The sequence below is a fragment of the Scyliorhinus canicula genome, chromosome 7 (assembly GCF_902713615.1).
Source record: "Scyliorhinus canicula chromosome 7, sScyCan1.1, whole genome shotgun sequence".
NCBI lineage: Eukaryota > Metazoa > Chordata > Chondrichthyes > Carcharhiniformes > Scyliorhinidae > Scyliorhinus > Scyliorhinus canicula.
This window is the reverse complement of record NC_052152.1, coordinates 134,613,787-134,633,855: the sequence shown is the minus strand read 5'-3', so window position 1 is coordinate 134,633,855 and position 20,069 is coordinate 134,613,787. Positions and strand designations below refer to the sequence as shown.

At 47.2% G+C, this 20,069-nt stretch overlaps 1 protein-coding gene across 2 annotated transcripts in view; it reads left to right on the top strand.

Moving 5' to 3' along the window:
* Window positions 1-1,587: 1,587 nt before the first annotated feature.
* slc35c2 (solute carrier family 35 member C2) overlaps window positions 1,588-20,069 on the top strand; it is a 64,837-nt gene continuing 46,355 nt past the window's right edge. The window contains exons 1-4 of one of the 2 annotated variants that reach the window (XM_038802979.1): window positions 1,588-1,915; window positions 9,990-10,140; window positions 14,619-14,682; window positions 15,376-15,448. In XM_038802979.1, the coding sequence (XP_038658907.1) occupies window positions 1,796-1,915; window positions 9,990-10,140; window positions 14,619-14,682; window positions 15,376-15,448 (408 nt within the window). In that variant the 5' untranslated portion in view covers window positions 1,588-1,795. The remainder of the gene's footprint in view (window positions 1,916-9,989; window positions 10,141-14,618; window positions 14,683-15,375; window positions 15,449-20,069) is intronic. The other variant, XM_038802978.1, reaches the window with a different exon arrangement.

Genomic DNA, 20,069 nt, shown 5'->3' with positions numbered 1-20,069 from the left:
GAACCTGCAGACTCTGCACAGACAGTGAAATTAAACCTGGGAACCTGGCGCTGTGAAGGGGAAGGGTGTTTGTTTTTTGTGGTTTTTTTGTATTTGTATATAAATTTTAAAACGCTCAATAAAAATATTTACAAAGAAATGTTTTTGTCTCCATTCTTATGTTCACTTCGATCTGAGAAGACCATCAAATGCTTTCCTCTGTCTGTTTTCCCAGATGCCATCCATCTAACATCTGCCAACCCTAAAATGCCAATGTCGCATCTCTTTCATGCAGTCGTCTGTTTTCCCACTCTGGTAGGAGATCTTCACATTCCAAGTTCCGATTTTTCAAGAGATCTTGTCTGGGTTTGAGAGCTTCAACATCTGAGTTTGGGCTGACCTAGTGATGCAGTTATTTCTACTTCTTGGAAAATCTATTCTTCCCCGTTCCTATTTACAGTAAACACCTCTGGAAGGCGCCAAGATGTTCCTACACAATTGCTGATGTCCATGCAGTGAAATTGCATGATTAACTGTGGATAATGCTTGCTGAATACCCTGGCTCTTCCAGGTGACTGCATTTGTCTTAAAGCATCATGATTCTGCCCTGGGTGTGTCGACCATCTCGCTCTTACACCTTCTGCGCCACTGACTCTGAGTAGTGAGTTCTTTCTTCTACCTCAACTGCCAGTGCAGGTTTTGTGCACTTGAAAAGGGAGACATTCCTTGCACAGCATCTTGCAAAGTTGCTGTTTCCCTCACTTCGACTCGCCAGCCAGCCATGGCAGGTGTCAGTTGGCGTATGCTCTTGAGGCGCATGTAAAAATTGCATAGTAGTGGGAGACCAGTGATGCTTGACCACATGCGTGTTGACAAAAATGTGTGGCTGGCAAGAGCACACACACCGTCCACCCCAGAACTAGAGTGCTTTTCAGACGGTCAGTGCAGACCAGATGGGCTGAATGGCCCAAACTGTAGGGATTATGAGAAGGAGAATGGACATGCTAATGAGTGGGAAAAAAACTGACATCAATGGCAGAAAAGACGAATTGGGCCGAATGGCCTGTTCCTGCTGTAGATTCACTGGGGCAAACTGCCTTTACTGGGCCTGCTGCCTGTTCAGCGCAGGCGCAATATTTGACCTCACCAACATGGCGAATCTCCGGGGATAGGTTCGTGCATCACTTAATAAATAAGGAAAAACGAACAAAAAAAAATTCCTTCATTTGTGTGAAGGTTAAAAACCATATATATGGTTCAAAAGGGCCTGGGTTGAGAGTTGAAGGAGGAGCTGTGCGCAAGCCCGAAGGCCGACCGGGGGCGGGGCTGCTTCCGAGGGCGGAGTCTGTTGACGATAGAACTGTGGCCGGGGCGTGGCCTGAGGTATCAGGGCGGGGCCGGGACGAAGCTGGGTCCAGGGCGCGGCCTGAGGTACCAGGGCGGGGCCGGGAGGGGAGATGGGGTCAGGGGCGTGGCCTGTGGTCTCAGGGCGGGGCATAGCGGAACTGGGGCGGGGCTAAGAGCCGGGCTGGATCTGGGGGCGGTGCCTGGTGGCTGGGGGCGGGGTCAGGAGCCGCGGGCGGGGTCAGGAGCCGAGGGCGGGGCCATGACGTCGAGCGAGGCGGGACGCCACGTCAGTGAGTGACAGGCAGAGACCTCTGGCAGCAATGGAGAGCAGAGGCCGGCTAGGTGGCTGCGTGGCTCTCCCTCAGCCTAGATTTGTAGCTGAGCCTTGAGGAGGTCGGACTGGGAGTCCTTGGCCAATCACCCGAACAGCAGCTACTGGAGAAAGAGAAAGAGGAAGAGGAGCTGGGCCATGAGTCAGCTCGGCCTGATCCTGTTCTTCCTGAGGAAAACCCTGATCACCCTCACCCTGGTCCTCTTCTATTACTGCTTCTCCATAGGGATCACCTTCTACAATAAGTGGGTGATGAAGGTAAGCTAAGTGCAGATACCCGTAATGAACACTTGTGCTCTGCTTTCTCTATAATAGTACTGGGCAGGAACCTCCTTTTAATATTAAAAGTTGCATTTATATGACACCTTTCACAACCTCAGGACAGCCCAAAAGTTTTCCACTCCAGATTGATCACTGTTATATGGAGGACAGGCAGCTAATTTGTTCACAATGTGATAATAGTCCACGTAATCTGTTATGAGTGATGTTGGCTGAAGGTAAATGCTCTTTAAAGGTAATGCTCTTTGATCGTGCCCGGATTATGCCCCAAGTCTCTGAAGTGGAGATTTCTGATTTAGAGAGCAAACACTGGACAAAGGACAGGCTCAGTTATGTGTATCCTAGCGGGTAACGGATCAGAAACAGTATGTTAAATTAGATGAAACCTAATTAAGGTTGACGACAACATGAAACCGTTGTGAGTGGATAGGGCTTGCCTTCTCAACCTTGCGACTCACCTGAGGTGTGGTGACCCTGGCTTAAATCATCACCAGTTCTCTCTCAAAGGGGAGAGCAGCCTATAGTCCTTGGGGATTGTGACAATATTTACATTTATAAAACAGGCAAAGAAGTTAAACCTTAGAAGGTAATTAGCTGCAATTGTATTGTTTTAAAGGATTAAAACAAAGTCTCACCAGTCAAGGATGTAATTGACAGTTCTTTCTGGGAAAAGTAATACATTTAATTAAAGAAGACTTATATTTTGCTTCACAGTACCAGGGTCCTGGGTTCGATTCCCACTAGGACCATTGTCTGTGTGGGGTTCTGCACGCTCTCCCTTTGCGTGGGTTTCCTCCGGGTGCCCTGGTTTCCTCCACAAGTCCCGAAAGACGTGCTTGTTGGGTGAATTAGACGTTCTGAATTCTCCCTCTGTGTACCCGAACAGGTGCTGTAGTGTGGCGACCAAGGGATTTTCACAGTAACCTCATTGAGGCGTTAATGTAAGCCTACTTGTGACAATAATAAAGATTATTATTATGTATGCAGATTAAGTCTTGAGGGAAGGGCAGTGGTGATTAAAGCTCCTCCGTGAACCTCTGATTATTTTTTATGAAAAGCAAGACTTTTTTTAGGTGTCCTTGAGTTGTAAGAGCACACCTTTTGATCTGAGAAGTACTTTACAGGGAGGGGAAGTGTAATTTGACCAACTGCACAAAGTAACAAATATACATTCTGTTTGTTGGTGTGATGACACAAGATGTTAAAAAAGTGCATGATCACAAATTATGTGATCTTTGAAGATCTTGGAAGATCTGTATTAAATATCACTCTATAGCATGACACTTGTTCACCTATACCTGTATTGTAAACCATTGTTCTGCTGTTCCCACAAGCCTCTTATTTGTTTTCAATTTTGATTATTGAATTTATCAACTGTTATCTTTGGCTGCATCGGTTTACCTTCTAATCCTTCTTTAGCAACACCACTCCTTGCTATTCTCACAGGTGAAATGAATTCAGAGTAACTGATGCAGGACTAAAAATGTGTTTGTTACATTCCGAATTCAATCTCAGCTTCATTTTTTTTGTAGAAGTTTGTTTTCTTGTGAAAATCTCCTAAGTGATGCAGTCAGGAGACAGAATTGCCACCCTGATATCTTAGAGTCACAGAGTTTTACAGCACAGAAACAGGTCCTTCAGCCCACCTTGTCTGTGTTGGCCATCAAACACCTATCTTGGTTGTTGTTGCAGGACAAGCATTAGGGTGCACAGTCTAGAAGACCAAGGCTCAGTTTTTAGTTTCTGCTGAATAGACTGATCTCGGCCGATGCAGCAGTAAGGTCAAATGGACAACAAAAAAAGACTTGCATTTATATAGCACGTTTCACAACCACCAAACATCTCAAAGTTTTGTCAGCCATTTAAGTACTTCTGCAATGTAGGTACAGTTGTAATGTAGGAAATGCAACAGCCAATTTGTGAACTGCACCCACAAACAACAAGATAATAATGATCAAATAATCTTTATTTTGTGATGTTGGCTGAGTGAGGGATAAATATTATCTTGAACACGTGGACAATGCATGCTCTTCTTTGAAATAGTGCCAACTGAGGAGGCAGATAGGACCTTGGTTTAATGTGTCATTCACCTCAGACAGCGCAGCATTCCCTTAGCACTGCGCTGGAGTGGAAGTCTTAATTTTTGCACTCATGGATTCAATTGGCTTCAAGGACTTGGGAAGGGAAGGGGAAATCAGCCAGAATTACTGTTCCTGATTTGCTCCCAACTAAATTGTACTAATATTTAGAGATGGCTACAAGATGCCTGACCATTCTGTGCAATGCTTGTTTTTTTCTTTACTTTTTTCTCACTTAAAAGGGAGGATAAAGCCTTCTGTATGGACTTTGAGGCATTTGTACATTAAAAACATTTTCTAGATGACTGTAGAGCCGTTTGAGATGCCGCTCGCTGAAATAGTGTGGAATGTGTGTATGTCGAGATATCAGTCTGATGTCTCCTCCTATTCCCTGTCCCCTATCAAGATTGAATAGTTTGTTGCTCCTTCATAAACTTGCATATTTCGCATATCTACTTGGCAGAGGAGAGCAAACTAATATTTTTATGTGTATTTTTAAAAATAGCCCGAATTTTTGTCTTTGCACCTGTTCATTGGCAACTTTTTGTCCTGTTTCAAAAAGACAGTGGTGGCTGCTTATGTAAAAGCTGTACTCCAGCATACTCTTCTTGTCTCAAAGTTTGCAATCCTGACTTCCGGTGGCGGCGATGACGTAGGAAGCCGCAAATTTGGGAGCTCCCGTTTTAAACGGACTTTTCGGCTCTTTTTAGAGCCCAAAACGGAAATTTTTCGACGTCTCCCGGTGGGAGAAGGTGTGCTGATCGACTTTCCCTGCAGTCCATGACTCGAACTCGGAGTGGAAAAGGGGAAAAAACGGCAGCAGCTCCCCAGAAAAAACGGGGGAAGGAATCCAAGATGGCGGCCGGCGGAGCTCCAGAGGAGTGGAAGCAGTGGGCCCTGGAGCAACAAGCTGCTCTCCTGCGCTGTTTTGCAGACTTCAAGGCTGAGGTACTGAGCTCTCTGCAGGAAACGAACAAAAGGCTGTCGGAGATTCAGACGACCCAGGGTGCTGCCATCAAGGAGTTGCAGACGCAGGCCACCGAACGAGAGGAGGAGGCCGGGATCCTCGTGAGTAAGGTGGAGGGACACGAGGCACTCCACAAGAAGTAGCAGGACCGCTTCGAGGAGCTTGATCACCGCATGAGGTGGAAAAATCTGCGGATCTTGGGCCTTGCGGAGGGGCTGGAGGGGTCGGACCTGACAACCTACGTGGCCACGATGCTGAACTCGCTAGTGGGGGCCGGGTCTTTCCATCTGCCCTTGGAGCTGGAGGGAGCACACAGAGTACTGGCCAGGAGGCCTAAGGAGAATGAACCCCCGCGTGCGGTGCTGGTGAGGTTCCACCGGTTCAGTGATCGGGAGTGTGTGCTGTGCTGGGCCAAGAAGGTGAAGAGCAGCAATTGGGAGAATGGGGTAGTACGGATCTACCAGGATTGGAGTGCGGAGGTGGCTAAGCGGCGGTCCGGGTTTAATCGGACGAAAGAGGTGCTTTACAAGAAAAAGATAAAGTTCGGAATGTTGCAGCCTGCGCGCCTGTGGGTAACTTATTCGGACCGGCATTGTTATTTCGATTCCCCGGAGGAGGCGTGGGCCTTCGTGCAGACAGAGAAACTGGACTTGAATTGGGGGTTGCGGGGTCGGTTGTAATACCTTATTGCTGGATTCTGCTGTTGCTGTGTTTTCTTTTTCTGTACTTTTGCAATTTTGATATGGTTATTTATGGGGGTGGTGTTCTGTTCTGTTTTTTTTTGCGGTGGGGCATTGTTTGAGTTTTGTATTTTGCGGAGAGGGTTGGGGGGTTTGTTGTATTCTATGTCGGGTTGGGGGTATGGAGTGAGGCTCGTATTTGGGAGCTGCGTCAGAAGGGTGTGGTGGGGCAGTGCGAAAGCGCGGGCTTTCCTCTGGTTTCCCGCGCTGCGGGGCTGGGGGGTGGAGACGATGACGGGGGGAGGCGGGGCCTTAACTGGTTCTTCCCCGCACCGGAGCGGTGCCTGGAGGAGGGATAGATTGGGGGATGATCCCACTTTGGGAGGGGTCGGGTTATTGGCGGGAGTTTCCGGGGTCAGCAGAAGTTAGGGGGGGGAGAGAGAAGACTTCAATACGGTGTTGGATCCTTCACTGGATCAGTCCAGCTCTAGGATGGGTAGGAGGCCTGCGGCGACCAAGGTACTGAGAGGGTTTATGGACCAGATGAGTGGGGTGGATCCATGGAGGTTTGTGAGGCCGAGGGCACGGGTGTACTCTTTCTTCTCCCACGTACATAGGGTCTACTCTCGGATAGACTTCTTCGTGGTGAGTAGGGGACTGATTCAGAGAGTGGAGGAGGCCGAGTATTCGGCCATTGCAATCTCCGACCACGCTCCACATTGGATAGAGTTGGAGATGGGGGAGGTGCGGGACCAGCGCCCGTTGTGGCGGTTGGATGTGGGGTTGTTTGCGGAGGAGGAGGTGTGTAGAAGGGTCCGGGCAAGTATTGAGGGGTACCTCGAGGTGAATGATACGGGGGAGGTTCAGGTGGGGGTGGTCTGGGAAGCCCTGAAGGCAGTGATTCGTGGGGAGCTGATATCCATCCGGGCACACAGGGAGAGGAGTGAGAGGGATAGACTGGTGGGAAAGATGCTGGAGGTAGACAGGAGGTACGCAGAGGCACCAGAGGAGGGACCTTTGGGGGAGAGGCGCAGCCTGCAGGCTAAATTTAATTTGCTGACCACGAGAACGGCGGAGGCACAGTGGAGGAAGGCACAAGGGGCAGTGTATGAACATGGTGAAAAGGAGAGTAGGATGCTGGCTCATCAGCTCCGCAAGCGGGATGTGGCTAAGGAAATTGCTGGCGTGAGAGACAAGAGTGGGAATGTGGTGCGGAAGGGGGTAGAGATGAATGAGGTTTTCAAGGACTTTTACGGGGCACTGTACCGGTTGGAGCCAACGGGGGAGAGGAGGGGAATGGAGAGGTTCCTCGACAGGCTTTCTTTCCCGAAGGTACAGGAGGAGTAGGTGGAGGGGTTGGGTGCGCCGATTGAGCTGAAGGAGCTAGTTAAGGAGATCTGGCAGATGCAGTCAGGGAAGGCACCGGGGCCGGATGGGTTCCCGGTGGAATTTTATAAAAAGTTTGTGGACCTAGTGGGCCCCTTGCTGGTGCGGACACTTAATGAAGCGTGGGAAGAGGGGACTTTGCCCCTGACGATGTCGCGGGCGCTGATCTCGTTAATTCTAAAGAGGGACAAGGACCCCCAGCAGTGTGGTTCATACAGGCCCATATCTCTCCTGAACGTGGATGCTAAGGTGCTGGCAAAAATCCTGGCCACCAGGATAGAGGACTGTGTGCCAGGGGTTGTACAAGAGGACCAGACAGGTTTTGTGAAGGGAAGGCAGCTGAACACGAATGTGTGGAGATTGTTGAATGTCATCATGATGCCGGCGATTGAGGGGGAGGCAGAGATAGTGGTGGCGCTGGATGCGGAGAAGTCCTTCGATAGAGTGGAGTGGGGGGTACTTATGGGAGGTGTTGGGGAGGTTTGGATTTGGTGAAGGGTTTATTAGATGGGTGAGGCTGCTATATGAGGCCCCGATGGCGTGCGTGGCCACTAATGGAAGGAGGTCGGAGTACTTCCGGCTTTACTGAGGGACCAGGCAGGGTTGCCCCCTGTCCCCCTTGTTGTTTGCACTGGCAATCAAGCCGCTGGCGATGGCGTTGAGGGATTCAGAGAGGTGGAGAGGTTTAGTGCGAGGTGGGGAGGAACATAGGGTGTCGTTGTATCCCGATGACCTGTTACTGTATGTGGCGGACCCGGTGGGAGGGATGCCGGGGGTGATGGAGCTGCTAGCTGAGTTTGGGAACTTTTCAGGTTATAAACTAAATTTAGGCAAGAGTGAGGTGTTTGTGGTGCACCCTGGAGACCAGGAGGAAGGAATTGGTAGGCTCCCGCTTAGGCGGGCAGGGGAGAGCTTTAGGTACCTGGGGGTGCAGGTGGCCAGGGACTGGGGGACACTTCACAAACATAATTTCACCAGACTTGTAGATCAGATGGAGGAGGAGTTCAAGAGGTGGGACATGCTGCCATTGTCGTTGGCGGGGAGGGTGCAGTCCGTCAAAATGACGGTGCTTCCGAGGTTCTTGTTCCTCTTTCAGTGCCTGCCCATCTTTATCCCCAGGGCCTTCTTTAGGAGAGTGACTAGCAGTATTTTGAGCTTTGTGTGGGCACATGGGATTCCGAGAGTGAAGAGGGTGTTCCTGGAGCGAGGGAGAGATAGAGGCGGGCTGGCGCTGCCCAACCTTTTGGGGTACTATTGGGCGGCCAATGTGTCAATGGTGCATAAATGGGTGATCACGGGGGGAGGGGCGGCGTGGAAAAGAATGGAGATGGCGTCATGTAGAGGTACGAGCCTGGGTGCCATGGTAACGGCACCGTTGCCGCTCTCCCCTAAGAGGTTTACCACGAGCCTGGTGGTGGCGGCGACCCTAAGAATCTGGGGACAGTGGAGACGGCATAGGGGGGGAAACAGGGGGCTCGATGGAGGCTCCATTGGGTGGCAATCATCGGTTCATCCCAGGGAACAGGGATGGGGGATTTAGGGGGTGGCAAAGGGTGGGCATCAGTAAATTGAGGGACCTGTTTATTGGCGGGAGGTTTGCGGGCCTGGGGGAACTGGAAGATAAATTTGGGCTTCCCCAAGGGAGCATGTTCAGATACTTGCAGGTAAAGGCGTTTGCTAGGTGACAGGTAGAGGGATTCCCTTTGCTGCCCTCGTGGGGGACGATGGACAGAGTGCTTTCGGGGTTGTGGGTTGGAGAGGGGAAGGTGTCTGACATCTATAAGGTAATGCAGGAGGTGGAGGAGTCGTCAGTGGAGGAGCTGAAGGCTAAATGGGAGGAGGAACTCGGGGAGCAGATAGAGGACGGGACTTGGGCGGATGCCTTGGAGAGAGTCAACTCTTCCTCCTCACGTGCGAGGCTTAGTCTCATCCAATTTAAGGTGCTGCACCGGGCCCACATGTCCGGGACTAGGATGAGTAGGTTCTTTGGGGGTGAGGACAGGTGCACCAGATGTTTGGGGAGTCCAGCGAACCACGCCCATATGTTCTGGGCATGCCCAGCACTGGAAGAATTCTGGAAGTGGGTGGAGGGGACGGTGTCGAGGGTGGTTGGATCCAGGGTCAAACCAGGGTGGGGACTCACGATTTTTGGAGTTGAGGTAGAACCGGGAGTGCAGGAGGCGAAAGAGGCCGGTGTTCTGGCCTTTGCATCCCTAGTAGCCAGACGAAGGATCTTGCTACAGTGGAAGGATGCGAGGCCCCCAAGTGTGGAGACCTGGATCAGTGACATGGCGGGATTTATAAAATTGGAAAGGGTCAAATTTGTCCTGAGAGGATCAATACAAGGGTTCTATAAATGATGGCACCCTTTTCTGGACTACCTGGCTCAAAGATAGGTATCTTGATCAATAGCAGCAGCAACCCGGGGGGGGTTCCTTATTGTAGTTTCTATTATGTAACTTAATACTGTGTTAATTTGCGTTGTTGTTAATATGCTGTGTTGTTAATGGAGGTGGGGGCGAATGTTTATGATTGCTATTATTATTGTTATTTTTGGTATTTTATTATGGTTTGTTGTTGTATAAATTCAACATTTTTCAATAAAAATTATTAAAAAAAAAGTTTGCAATCCTTTCAACCTCTGATTTCCGCAGAAATATTTTAAAAACAGAAAATGTTCTGCATTTCATGCTGAAATCTGATCTCATTGTATATTTACAAAACAACAGTTAGATGTTGCCATTTTAAAGGGGCAGGCACTGTTTGATCTTAAGGGTTGATTAAAACAATATATATTACATAATATGTTTAAGACACATGGTATTACATTCCTTTCACTTTTAGAGCAGCATATCATTCAAAATCCCAGTGGGATTACCAGACATTTCTAATTGACTTTAATGATTTTTAAATAATATAATATTTTTTCCACTATTTCTTAGAAATTTCATTATCCTATCTTCATGACTTTGGTGCACCTTGTGATGATCTTTGTGTTCTCTGGAATGAGCCGAACACTCACCTCGTGGTATACTGGAAATTCACGCATCTGCCTGTCATGGGAATTATATATGAAGAAGGTTGCTGCCACAGGTACTTTATTCCCTACTGTTGTTCCCTTCCGCACCCCACCCCTGAAACCCAGACCAGACACTTTCAGCCTGTGAAAGTTGTAAATTGGGAGCTGGCTCCAAAAGATTTGCGCGGGACCAGACTCAAGAACTGTTTTCAGCTGGCATTCTGCAGTTATATTGTTGGCTGTCCATCTGACTGAGTGCCTATCAAAAGTAGCACCTTGTGTGAATGTTTGTACGTAAGCATTCCTTGGACAGTGAATTTTTCACTGTCGTGAGAACATGGGCAGGAATGCCTGAAATTTAAATAAAATAAAGTTTAATTGCCTAGTCTTACTGAGTCTGTCCTGATATCAGCCTTAAGACTCTGCACTGCCAAACCCTCATTTCCCCCTACCCCCAGCTACCATTTTTCCTGTTACACATTGCATCACCTCGCAGGTAGCCTACCTTCATCCAGTGCCTTTATCTATTGCTGACACAGGAATGTGTTGACTGCAAACTTGCTCCATACTTTGGATTTTAATTTAAAATGTATTTCATTCCAAATACACTGAAACACATTAACATAGCATAAAATGAACATAGTACATACAGTTTGTTCAACTTTTCCCCCTTTTAAACCCACCCATTGCTTTTAATAAGGGCTGCATTTCTTGAGGGCGCAAATGCAAAGAGTTTATTTTTCGCTCATGCAAAGTTGTAGTACCAGATATCTTATTACGCCACATACTATGCTTAATCTTTAATTGTCTTTCTACATCTTGTGGACTTGTGGAAAGACGTCTTCAAGACGACGGTGTCAGGAGATACAGTGAATCTGGAGAAATGGTTGAACTCAGTGGTGAGGTTAGAAGGCCTTGAGTCCCTAACTCAAAGATAAGGCGCTGTTCCTCAAGCGACAGTTGACCTTCATTGGAACAGTGTAGGAGGCAAAAATCAGAGTGGGAGTGGAGCTGAAAATTAAATTGTTGCAGACTGAATGAAATATTCAGCAAAGCAGTCACCCGGTCTGCATTTGATATTCCCAGTATTGTCAGGGCAGACAGCACTGTGAGCAGCGAATACAGTAGGCTAAATTGCAAGTAATCACTTGAAGGGAATGTTTAGGGCTCTGGATGGTGGACCTCAAATGTGACATTTGCATGAACATGGAAGGTGTCATGGGAATTGGGGGATGTTGGGAGTGACCTGAGAAGTGAACCAGGATCTCGCAGTGAGAAAGATCTCTTCAGAATGCTAAAAGGGGAAGGAGTGAGAAGTGTTTAGTGTTGGCACCGTGCTGGTGGCAGCAGAAATGGCAGAAGATGATCTGTTGAATGGAGCTTGGGGCTGGAATGTGAGGCGAAGAGGACCCCAACATGGCTCTGGAAGGGGTGAGAGCAGAAGTTCGGCAAATGGGACATTCATGATGGGAGAAGATCCTTTGGCGAGGGAATGTAAGACCAGCTGGAAGAGCTGATATGGAATTAGCATTGCCAGAATAAATGCAACAAGATAGAGAAATTGGCAGAATGGATTAGAGTCCTTACAGGAAGCAGGGTGGGAGAAAATGTAGTCGAGATAACTACAAACAGTCAGAGATCGGCCACTTGAAGGTGACTGAAGGGTGGAAATATAAAGCAATGTTAATTGCATTTTCCAGTACGTGACAAGGGCAGAAAATGACAGTAACACATGTCAATGTATTGGAATGGTGAAGGAGGGCGCCTGACTAGAACTGGAACATGGTATTCAATGTATCCCACAAAAAGGCAGGCATAGCTTGCCCTCGCTCTTGGTGAGCATGGACCCCCATGTACTGGTCCATGTTTATGTTTGGAAAGGTACTTCAGTGGTTTGCAGTTGCCTTTTGCAGGTTCTGGCTGACTGGGAGACTCTCCTGCTCTTGCCACCTGCCTTGGGTGTATTGTAAGGATTTGCAGATTGTTAATCAATCTGTTGGCTACATTACGATGACCGTACCTTCCATGGCCATCAGATTCGCAAGTGGGACTCTTACCCAGAACCTTTGGCTCCCTCCCCTTTCAGCATTCCAAAGAGATCTTTCCCACCAGTCCACCTTTTAGTCACTCCTAACATCCCCCAATTCCCATTACACTTCCCATGTAAGTGTAAATGTAACACTTGAAGTTTGGGAGGGAGATAGAAGCATCTGTGAGGGGTTGGGCCACTGTGAGATGAGTGACCATGAAGGGAATATCTCCAGAGGAGGTGAGGCTAGTGATGGTCCAGGAAACGAGAGCTTGATGCTTGATATTCAGAATTGGGGAAATGGTTCAGAGGGAGATAGGAAGAGGTGTCAGCGGGTTGGCCGTAAGCCTCCACCAGGTTCCCCAAACAACAATAGCATCACCTTTGTCGGCAGATTCATCCACAATGTCAGTGTTGAACCAGAGTGAAGTAAGTGCTGCAAGTTCAGAGGGAGTAGGTTAAAGTGAGGGGAGCACAGAAATTGAGCTGGCTGATGTAATTTGCTGGCTGTTCCCAATAAAAAGCTCTAGAAACGGAAAGAGAACAGAAGGAAGTGTCCACATGAAACGAGAATTCTGAAGATGGGAGAAGAGGTCTGCTGTGCAGGGAGAGACTCCTGGCTGAAGAAGTGAGCGCAGGGGTGAAAGCAATAGAAGAAGAACTCCACATCTTTCAGAGCTCAAAATTCTTGAGTTGGGGGCATAAGCAAGATTAGATCGTTTTGAGTCTGAGGGACTAATAAAAACAGGAGAAGGGTAGGATCGGAAGAAGTGATGGATTATTGAAGGGGAAGAAGGATCCGGATGGAAGTTGGTATCTAAGCATTGACAACCCTTGTGAACCTTGACACCTGAGAGGAAGAAAATCATATATTGTTAGAAGCATCAGAAAAGATGAAGCATAATCATCGAACTTTGGACCAGGTCAACTCTGGAAGTAGGCAAGTTAGTGCTGTTTAAAATAGAGGCTGAGAGCCGCCACATGGTGGTGCATAGCTTGAGTGTAGAAGCAGTGATGGTAGATGTTTGAGGGATGCTTAATATCTTTGGCGATATCCAGAATCATGAGTGAATCAGCAACATGAAGGGTGGAAATCAGGACCAGTTGATGAGGAAGGAGTTGTGGTTGTGAAAGCCAATTTTAGTAGATAACTCAGGAAACAATGTTGGTCGTTCTGGGTGAGTGTGCTGAACACTCAATTTGGCTCTGTTTCTGTTCTAAGCTCTGGTGTCGCCAGGTGCCGTTAAGATACCGCCACAAGCTTCAAGGTGAAGTTCAAAGCAATAAAACCATACACCAATTAGTAAGTCCAAACAACTGAGTTTATTATAATACAATTATAATAACTACCCATGCACACGCTAAAAGGATTAAACTTATTCCTACCGCTAAATAACTAATACTTATCTCGAAGGAACTGCTGGGTCAGGGAACAAGGCCTCTTGCTCTGCTCTGGTCTGCAGACTTCAGGTTGGTATCAATTAAAAAGGGGTCAGGAGTGCCTATCTCTGGTAGCGATCATTGTGAGGCACCTACTTGTTGGCGGCTGCTGTCCGAAGGTTGGATCAGAAGACTGAACCATGTGTGGGACCTGTCTTTGAAAATTAAAAAATGAAATGAAAATCGTTTATTGTCACGAGTAGGCTTCAATGAAGTTACTGTGAAAAGCCCCTAGTCGCCACATTCCGGCGCCTGTCCGGGGAGGCTGGTACGCGAATCGAACCGTGCTGCTGGCCTGCTTGGTCTGCTTTAAAAGCCAGCGATTTAGCCCAGTGAGCTAAACCGGCCCCATTTATAGGTCCCAGGGGATCCGCACCCCTTTGGGCGGACTCCCTTACCTGCTTGGAATCGATTGGGTCTCTTCCCAATCGATATGTTTGAACCCCCCAATCATGGGGCAGTTCCTCGGTCACTGGGGCGGTTCTTGGGACTTATTGTTTTGGGCTTCTCTGGCGCCGAAAGTCTGGCCTCCCATTCAATGTATCGATCTGTGTTTAACTTGTTTCCATTGTATCTGGGGATCGCCCGGTATCGCCTCATTAGTATGTTAACTGGTTTTATTTCACAGTGCTGTCTGGTTTCTGCAGCAGTCAAAACTGGTTTCTGCAGCCATCCCAATATACAAGTGCTTTGCAAGCTGCTTGCTTTACAACATGTCCATTTTCCCTGCATTCCTTGCAATCTTCCATTTTGTGTTGGGCAGTGGCCACCCCAGGTGGCTACAACAATAACATTGAATATTGGTAAATGAGCATTCACATAACATTGAGAAATTAGGTAAGAAGATCAGAGAATCTTGTAGAAAGAATGCTAGAAAGTTTCAAATAAATAATGTGAGCGAAGCAAACAGACAAATTTTGGCAGATGAGCAGAAAGGCGCACAAAACAGATGAGAGTGAGAAGCTGATAATCATACAACCCAATGCGAACGGATAAAAACAATGTCACAAGCAATCAGCTAATGATCACCTTCAATGTGCTAATTTTTTCTCCTGAATTAAAAAAAAAATCCTTATATTACAGCCCTCGTAACTGCCTTAGACATTGGACTGTCGAATTGGAGCTTCCTGTTCATCACAGTCTCACTGTAAGTCACCCACCTTTGCTAATGGCATTGTTCATGACATAGAAGATCTGTGAACTGTCAACATGATTTGACGTATTTGCATAACTTTACTCTTAATCAATTGTTTTTGTTTGTGGAGTTTCCTAAACTTTTAGTAATGTGGTTTTCAACTAATCCCTGATTTATGGGACTCTGATAATCCTCACTAATGACCAACTTGCCCCATTCAATGCTGTTTAATGTTAATTTATTTCTCCCAGATTGGAGGAGGAATGTGGCTGGTTTTTAATAATTGGCTTGTTGGTACCTTTTTGCATTTTTATGATCTTATGCATTGCTGGTACCTGTCTCTGATCATGTCTTCAGCTGTCTGGGCCTGAACTCTGGATTTCCTGATCTAAAACTCTGCGTCTCTCTCTCTCTCTCCTCCTGTAAAATGCTTCTGAAAATCTTAACTGTGTTTGACTGGGTCTTCCACCAAAAGCACACCTACTTTCCCTGCTCTTTCATGAAGTTCAGGAAATAACTAACCAAAACCAAGGGTTGAATCTGCAACTGCCCTGATCTGAATAGTCCCAATATCTACCAGAACATCACAGTCTCCAGATGGGTGACAAACTTCTCAGCTGAACACATGTTTGAGTGGCTTATAACTGAGATTATGTACGCTTATTCCTTGTATTGGTTCTAATTGCTGCTCTTTCTTTATTTCAGATACACAATGACCAAATCAACAGCCATCTTATTTATTTTATTCTTTTCAGTTGTATTCAAATTGGAGGAATTGGTAAGATTGTCCACTTGAACTGAAACCATTACTGAAACCAACCTAATGTAAAGGTGATAAAAAAAGTGATAAAAGGTGCTAAATTGGTAGATTAGTCTTTTGTTGAAGAACTGAGGAACACTTAGGTTTTCAAACATAAATCAGGAACACTTAGGTTTTCAAAGCCTATAGGAAGAAATGGCTAAGAGAAGTTAACTGCAAGCTTGAATCGGACATGATCTTGATTTTAAATAAAATGATAGATGAGGAAAGAGGAAAATGCATGTTATTGATGGGAGTAGGGGAGAAATACAGTGCAACCTAGAAGGACAGGATCACGGTTCAGAGGTGAAGATTGTCAGTGTACTATTATTCACTGAGTATGGCAATTGCCTTGTTAAAGGAATTATTAGTTAACCGAGTGACATTGATTATCCTATAAATACAGATAGCAATCAAAGCGGTTGTCTGACCCGACTGCCTGCCCCTCTTCCACAGCTTCTGCCCCTCTTCCGCAGCTACGTTTGTGGTCGGGTTTCCCTGAAGAGGGAGCATGTGGTGTCCACGGGTACCCCGAAGACCTTCTGTGCCCATCGGGCACTGCAAGGGCACTATTAATTCTATTGACCCTGTTAATCACATTTTGATTTAATATCTTAAGTTTAATTTGTGATTTGCTTTCTGTTTAAGGCAGTTTCATTTTGGGACTGCCTCCTTAATTTAACCCTCAGTTAAGTTGATCTTATTTACTTAGTTTTTGTTATACAAAATAAATGGAATACTTTGGTGGGAGAACATCTTGTGGGTTAGTAGCTATGAGGAAGTGTCTTAAGCCTAAAAGTCCAGACTGGATTGATTCTTCCACCGTAGCCCTTGTAGAGCACCTTGTAGATGGTGTGATTTGGGGCCTCTGGAATGGTGATTTAGGGGCAAGGAGATAATAGTTGATCTGGATTTTAGTGGGAGCTTTGGGGTGGTACACAGGCATTGCGGATGTGAAGCACAGTATATGTGCCCTTCATTAATTTTTCTCCCTTTTCCTTCTGGAAGTTCTGCAATATGGTCCTAGGGGCATTGACATGACCCCAGCACCTTGCTGGGTGACTGTTTCCATGGATGAGCATTAATGGTGATGGGTCTGACATGCTGTTCTATCATGACGGAATAGTCTCGTTGACTCATTCCTGACTCCTTAATCAGGCTTCCAACACATTCTAGCAGGGGTTACTGGATAATAATCAGAAGTGTGAACTCTTTGAGTTTTATTCCCCCCCTCCACACCCAGAGGTCATGCATCAAGTTACTCTATCCCTCCCCTCCCCCGTAGCAATGACAGCTAACTTTGTATAGGTCAACTTTTACTCTAAGCAATACATATCTCTACTGATTGAACAAGCATATAGATTGTGTGGTCGGAGGAATCCATATGTGGCACATAACCTGGACAACCCACAAAGTACCCTGAAATAATGCTGTAGTGTTCCATTCCTCTGGCATCAGATGTCAAGGGTCAAAAAGTGATGCTGAATCCTAAATCATTTAGGAATAGAAAAAGGTAATTTGTCCAAATTAACCCTTTCATTTTTAATCTCAAATAAACAGAAGGCAGGATGAACTCGAGGAGGGCCAAAGCAGTGCATTTCACCAGCCTCCCATCCACGATGTTAAATGTCCACTTCCTCCAGGACAGGGTGCACCGTGAATGCAGTGTGTGCTTTCTACAGGGTACCACACAACTTATTGAGAGATTGCTGTAACAGCACCTCCTAAACCTGTCAACTGGAGGAAAAAGGGTTGCAGGCACTTTGGAAAACCACCATCTCCCCATTCTCCTCCACGTCGCATGTCATCTGAATTGGACATGCATTGCCATTCCTTCATGGCCGCTGGGTCAAAACCCTGTAATTCCCACCTAATAGCCCCGTGGGTGTACCTACAACACAGGGACTGGAGGGATTCAAGAAGAAGGCCCACCACCACCTTCTTGACAGCCACCAGGGCTGGGCAAGAAAATCCTGGCCTCAGTAATGGCCGAGCCCAAGAACAGTTTTTGTTTTAAAACTGCATGTGGATAGGTGATTGTATATTACTCTGTGAATGGTCACAAAAATAGCAGGTCGTGTAAAGCATAAGCTCTGCAACATTGCATTGTAGAAAATCAAAATACTGTAGATGCTGGAAGTCTGAATGGAAATGCTGTGAATACTTAGCAGGTCAGGCAGCATCTGTGGAGAGAGAAACAAGGTTAAAGGGGGGGGGTGGGGGTTTCACGGTGGCAGCCCGCTATTGGTTAACAGCACGACCAGCAGAACAGGGTTTCTGTTCTATGCACCTCCTGCCGTCGGGAAACCCTCAGTGGGTTTCAAATCTATAACCTTTCATCAGGAATGGGAAAATCAGAAATGTAATAGATTTCAAGCAAGAATAGAGGTAGTGAAACTGAGGAGGAAGGAAAGAAGCAAAAGAGAAGGCCAGTGATGGGGTGGAAGACAGCACAGATTGATTGATTGATTGTCACATGTACCGAAGTGCAGTGAAAAGTATTTTTCTGCGGCCAAGGAACGTACACAGTACGTACATAGCAGACAAAAGAATAATCGACAGAGTACATTGACAGTGGTGCATCAACAAATAGTGATTGGTTACAGTGCGGAACAAGGCCAAACAAGAGCAGCATAGGGCGTCGTGAATAGTGTTCTTACAGGGAACAGATCAGTCCCAGGAAGAGTCGTTGAGGAGTCTAGTAACTGTGGGGAAGAAGCTGTTCCTACGTCTGGATATGCGGGTCTTCAGACATCTGTATCTTCTGCCTCATGGAAGCGATTGGAATAGGGCAAAGCATACGTGTGAGGGGTCTCTGACAATGCTGTCTGCCTTTCTGAGGCAGTGGGAGGTGTACACAGAATTAATGGTAGGATGGCAAGTTTGTGTGATGTGATGGGCTGAGTTCACCACACTCTAGTTTCTTGCGATCTTGGGCCGAGCAGTTGCCATACCAAGCTGCAATGCAGCTCGATAGGGTGCTCTCTATGGCACATCTGTAGAAGTTTGTGAATAAATGACATAACAAATAAATTATGCAAAAGTTTAAAAAGTGACTAGATGAGTTGTTGATGAGAAAATGTAGAATACATACCAAACAATTGCCACCCAAAAACACAAATAGGAGCAGAGATAATGTGCGATTTAACAGAACCATTTCTCAGTGTCATTTCGGGCAGGTTTGATTTTTTTTTTGAACAGTACAGCACAGAACAGGCCCTTCGGCCCTCGATGTTGTGCCGAGCAATGATCACCCCACTCAAACTCACGTATCCACCCTATACCCGTAACCCCGTAACCCAACAACTCCCCCTTAACCTTACTTTTTAGGACACTACGGGCAATTTAGCATGGCCAATCCACCTAACCCGCACATCTTTGGACTGTGGGAGGAAACCGGAGCACCCGGAGGAAACCCACGCACACACGGGGAGGACGTGCAGACTCCGCACAGACAGTGACCCAGCCGGGAACCGAACCTGGGACCCTGGAGCTGTGAAGCATTGATGCTAACCACTATGCTACCGTGCTGCCCCTTTGGCTGGGTGTTTTCCCCCTGGGCTGGGTGTTTTCCCCCTGGGTTTTGTTGGTGAGATCAGCGTTACTATTTAACCACACGCAAGTCGTTTTTTTGGGTCTTGGGGAGTTTCTCTCCGATCTAGCCCACACTTAGAAATGTTTTCATCACTGGGGAGCTGAACTCGTCAGTGAGGCTGACTCCTCACAGATTGGGCTATCATTCTGAAACGATCTCTAAGTGAAGTCCGAGGGTCCCTCTCACCCACATTACCCCACACCACCCCCAATTGAGGACACCCGGATTAGAGTTGGATATGGAGTTGCTGAGAGCCCTCCCTTTTCAGGCCTCCCCATGCTCCCTTTCTAGCCCCCCTTTCAGGACTCGCCGATTCACCCCCCGCCAACCTTTCGAAGGCCGATTCATACCCTCCCTTCATTCCCCCCCCCCCCCCCCCCAACCTGCCTTAATGAGCATGGCCCACCTTGGCAGTGCCCCTGACAGCCTGGTAGTGCCACCTGGGCACCGTGGCAATGCCCCATACAGCCTGGTAGTGCCACCTGGGCACCTTGGCAGTGCCCAGGTGCCAGGGAAGAGCCAGGGTGCACCCTACCCTGTCCCGACCACCCAGGGGTCTCCCATGGCCTGGGTGAACCGCCCCTCCATCCACAGGTGCCGATCCATCTGGTCCAGTTTGTATGGACCAGTACTCGTCTCTTTAGACCTCGTAGGACGTCATGACCATCAGGGATCCCAGAAGAGGCTTCTGGCGTTTAGGGGACTTGGCCGGTAAATCGCGTTCTACGATCCAAAACTGAACTGAAAATGTTGAGTTGAGAAGGCTGTAAAATGCCTAACTGAAAGATGAGGTGCTGTTTTTTGAGCTAACATTGAGCTTCACTGAAAGTGTGTAAGAGGCTGAAGTCAGAATGGGAATGCAGCAGATAATTAAAATAACAGATGATTGAAGGTTCGCAGTCACACTTGCAAACAAAATGGAGAGGTTTGTTAAAGTGGTCACCCAAGCTACATTTTGTCACCCTTAGGAGAGACAACATAGATTCATAGAATCCGTACAGTACA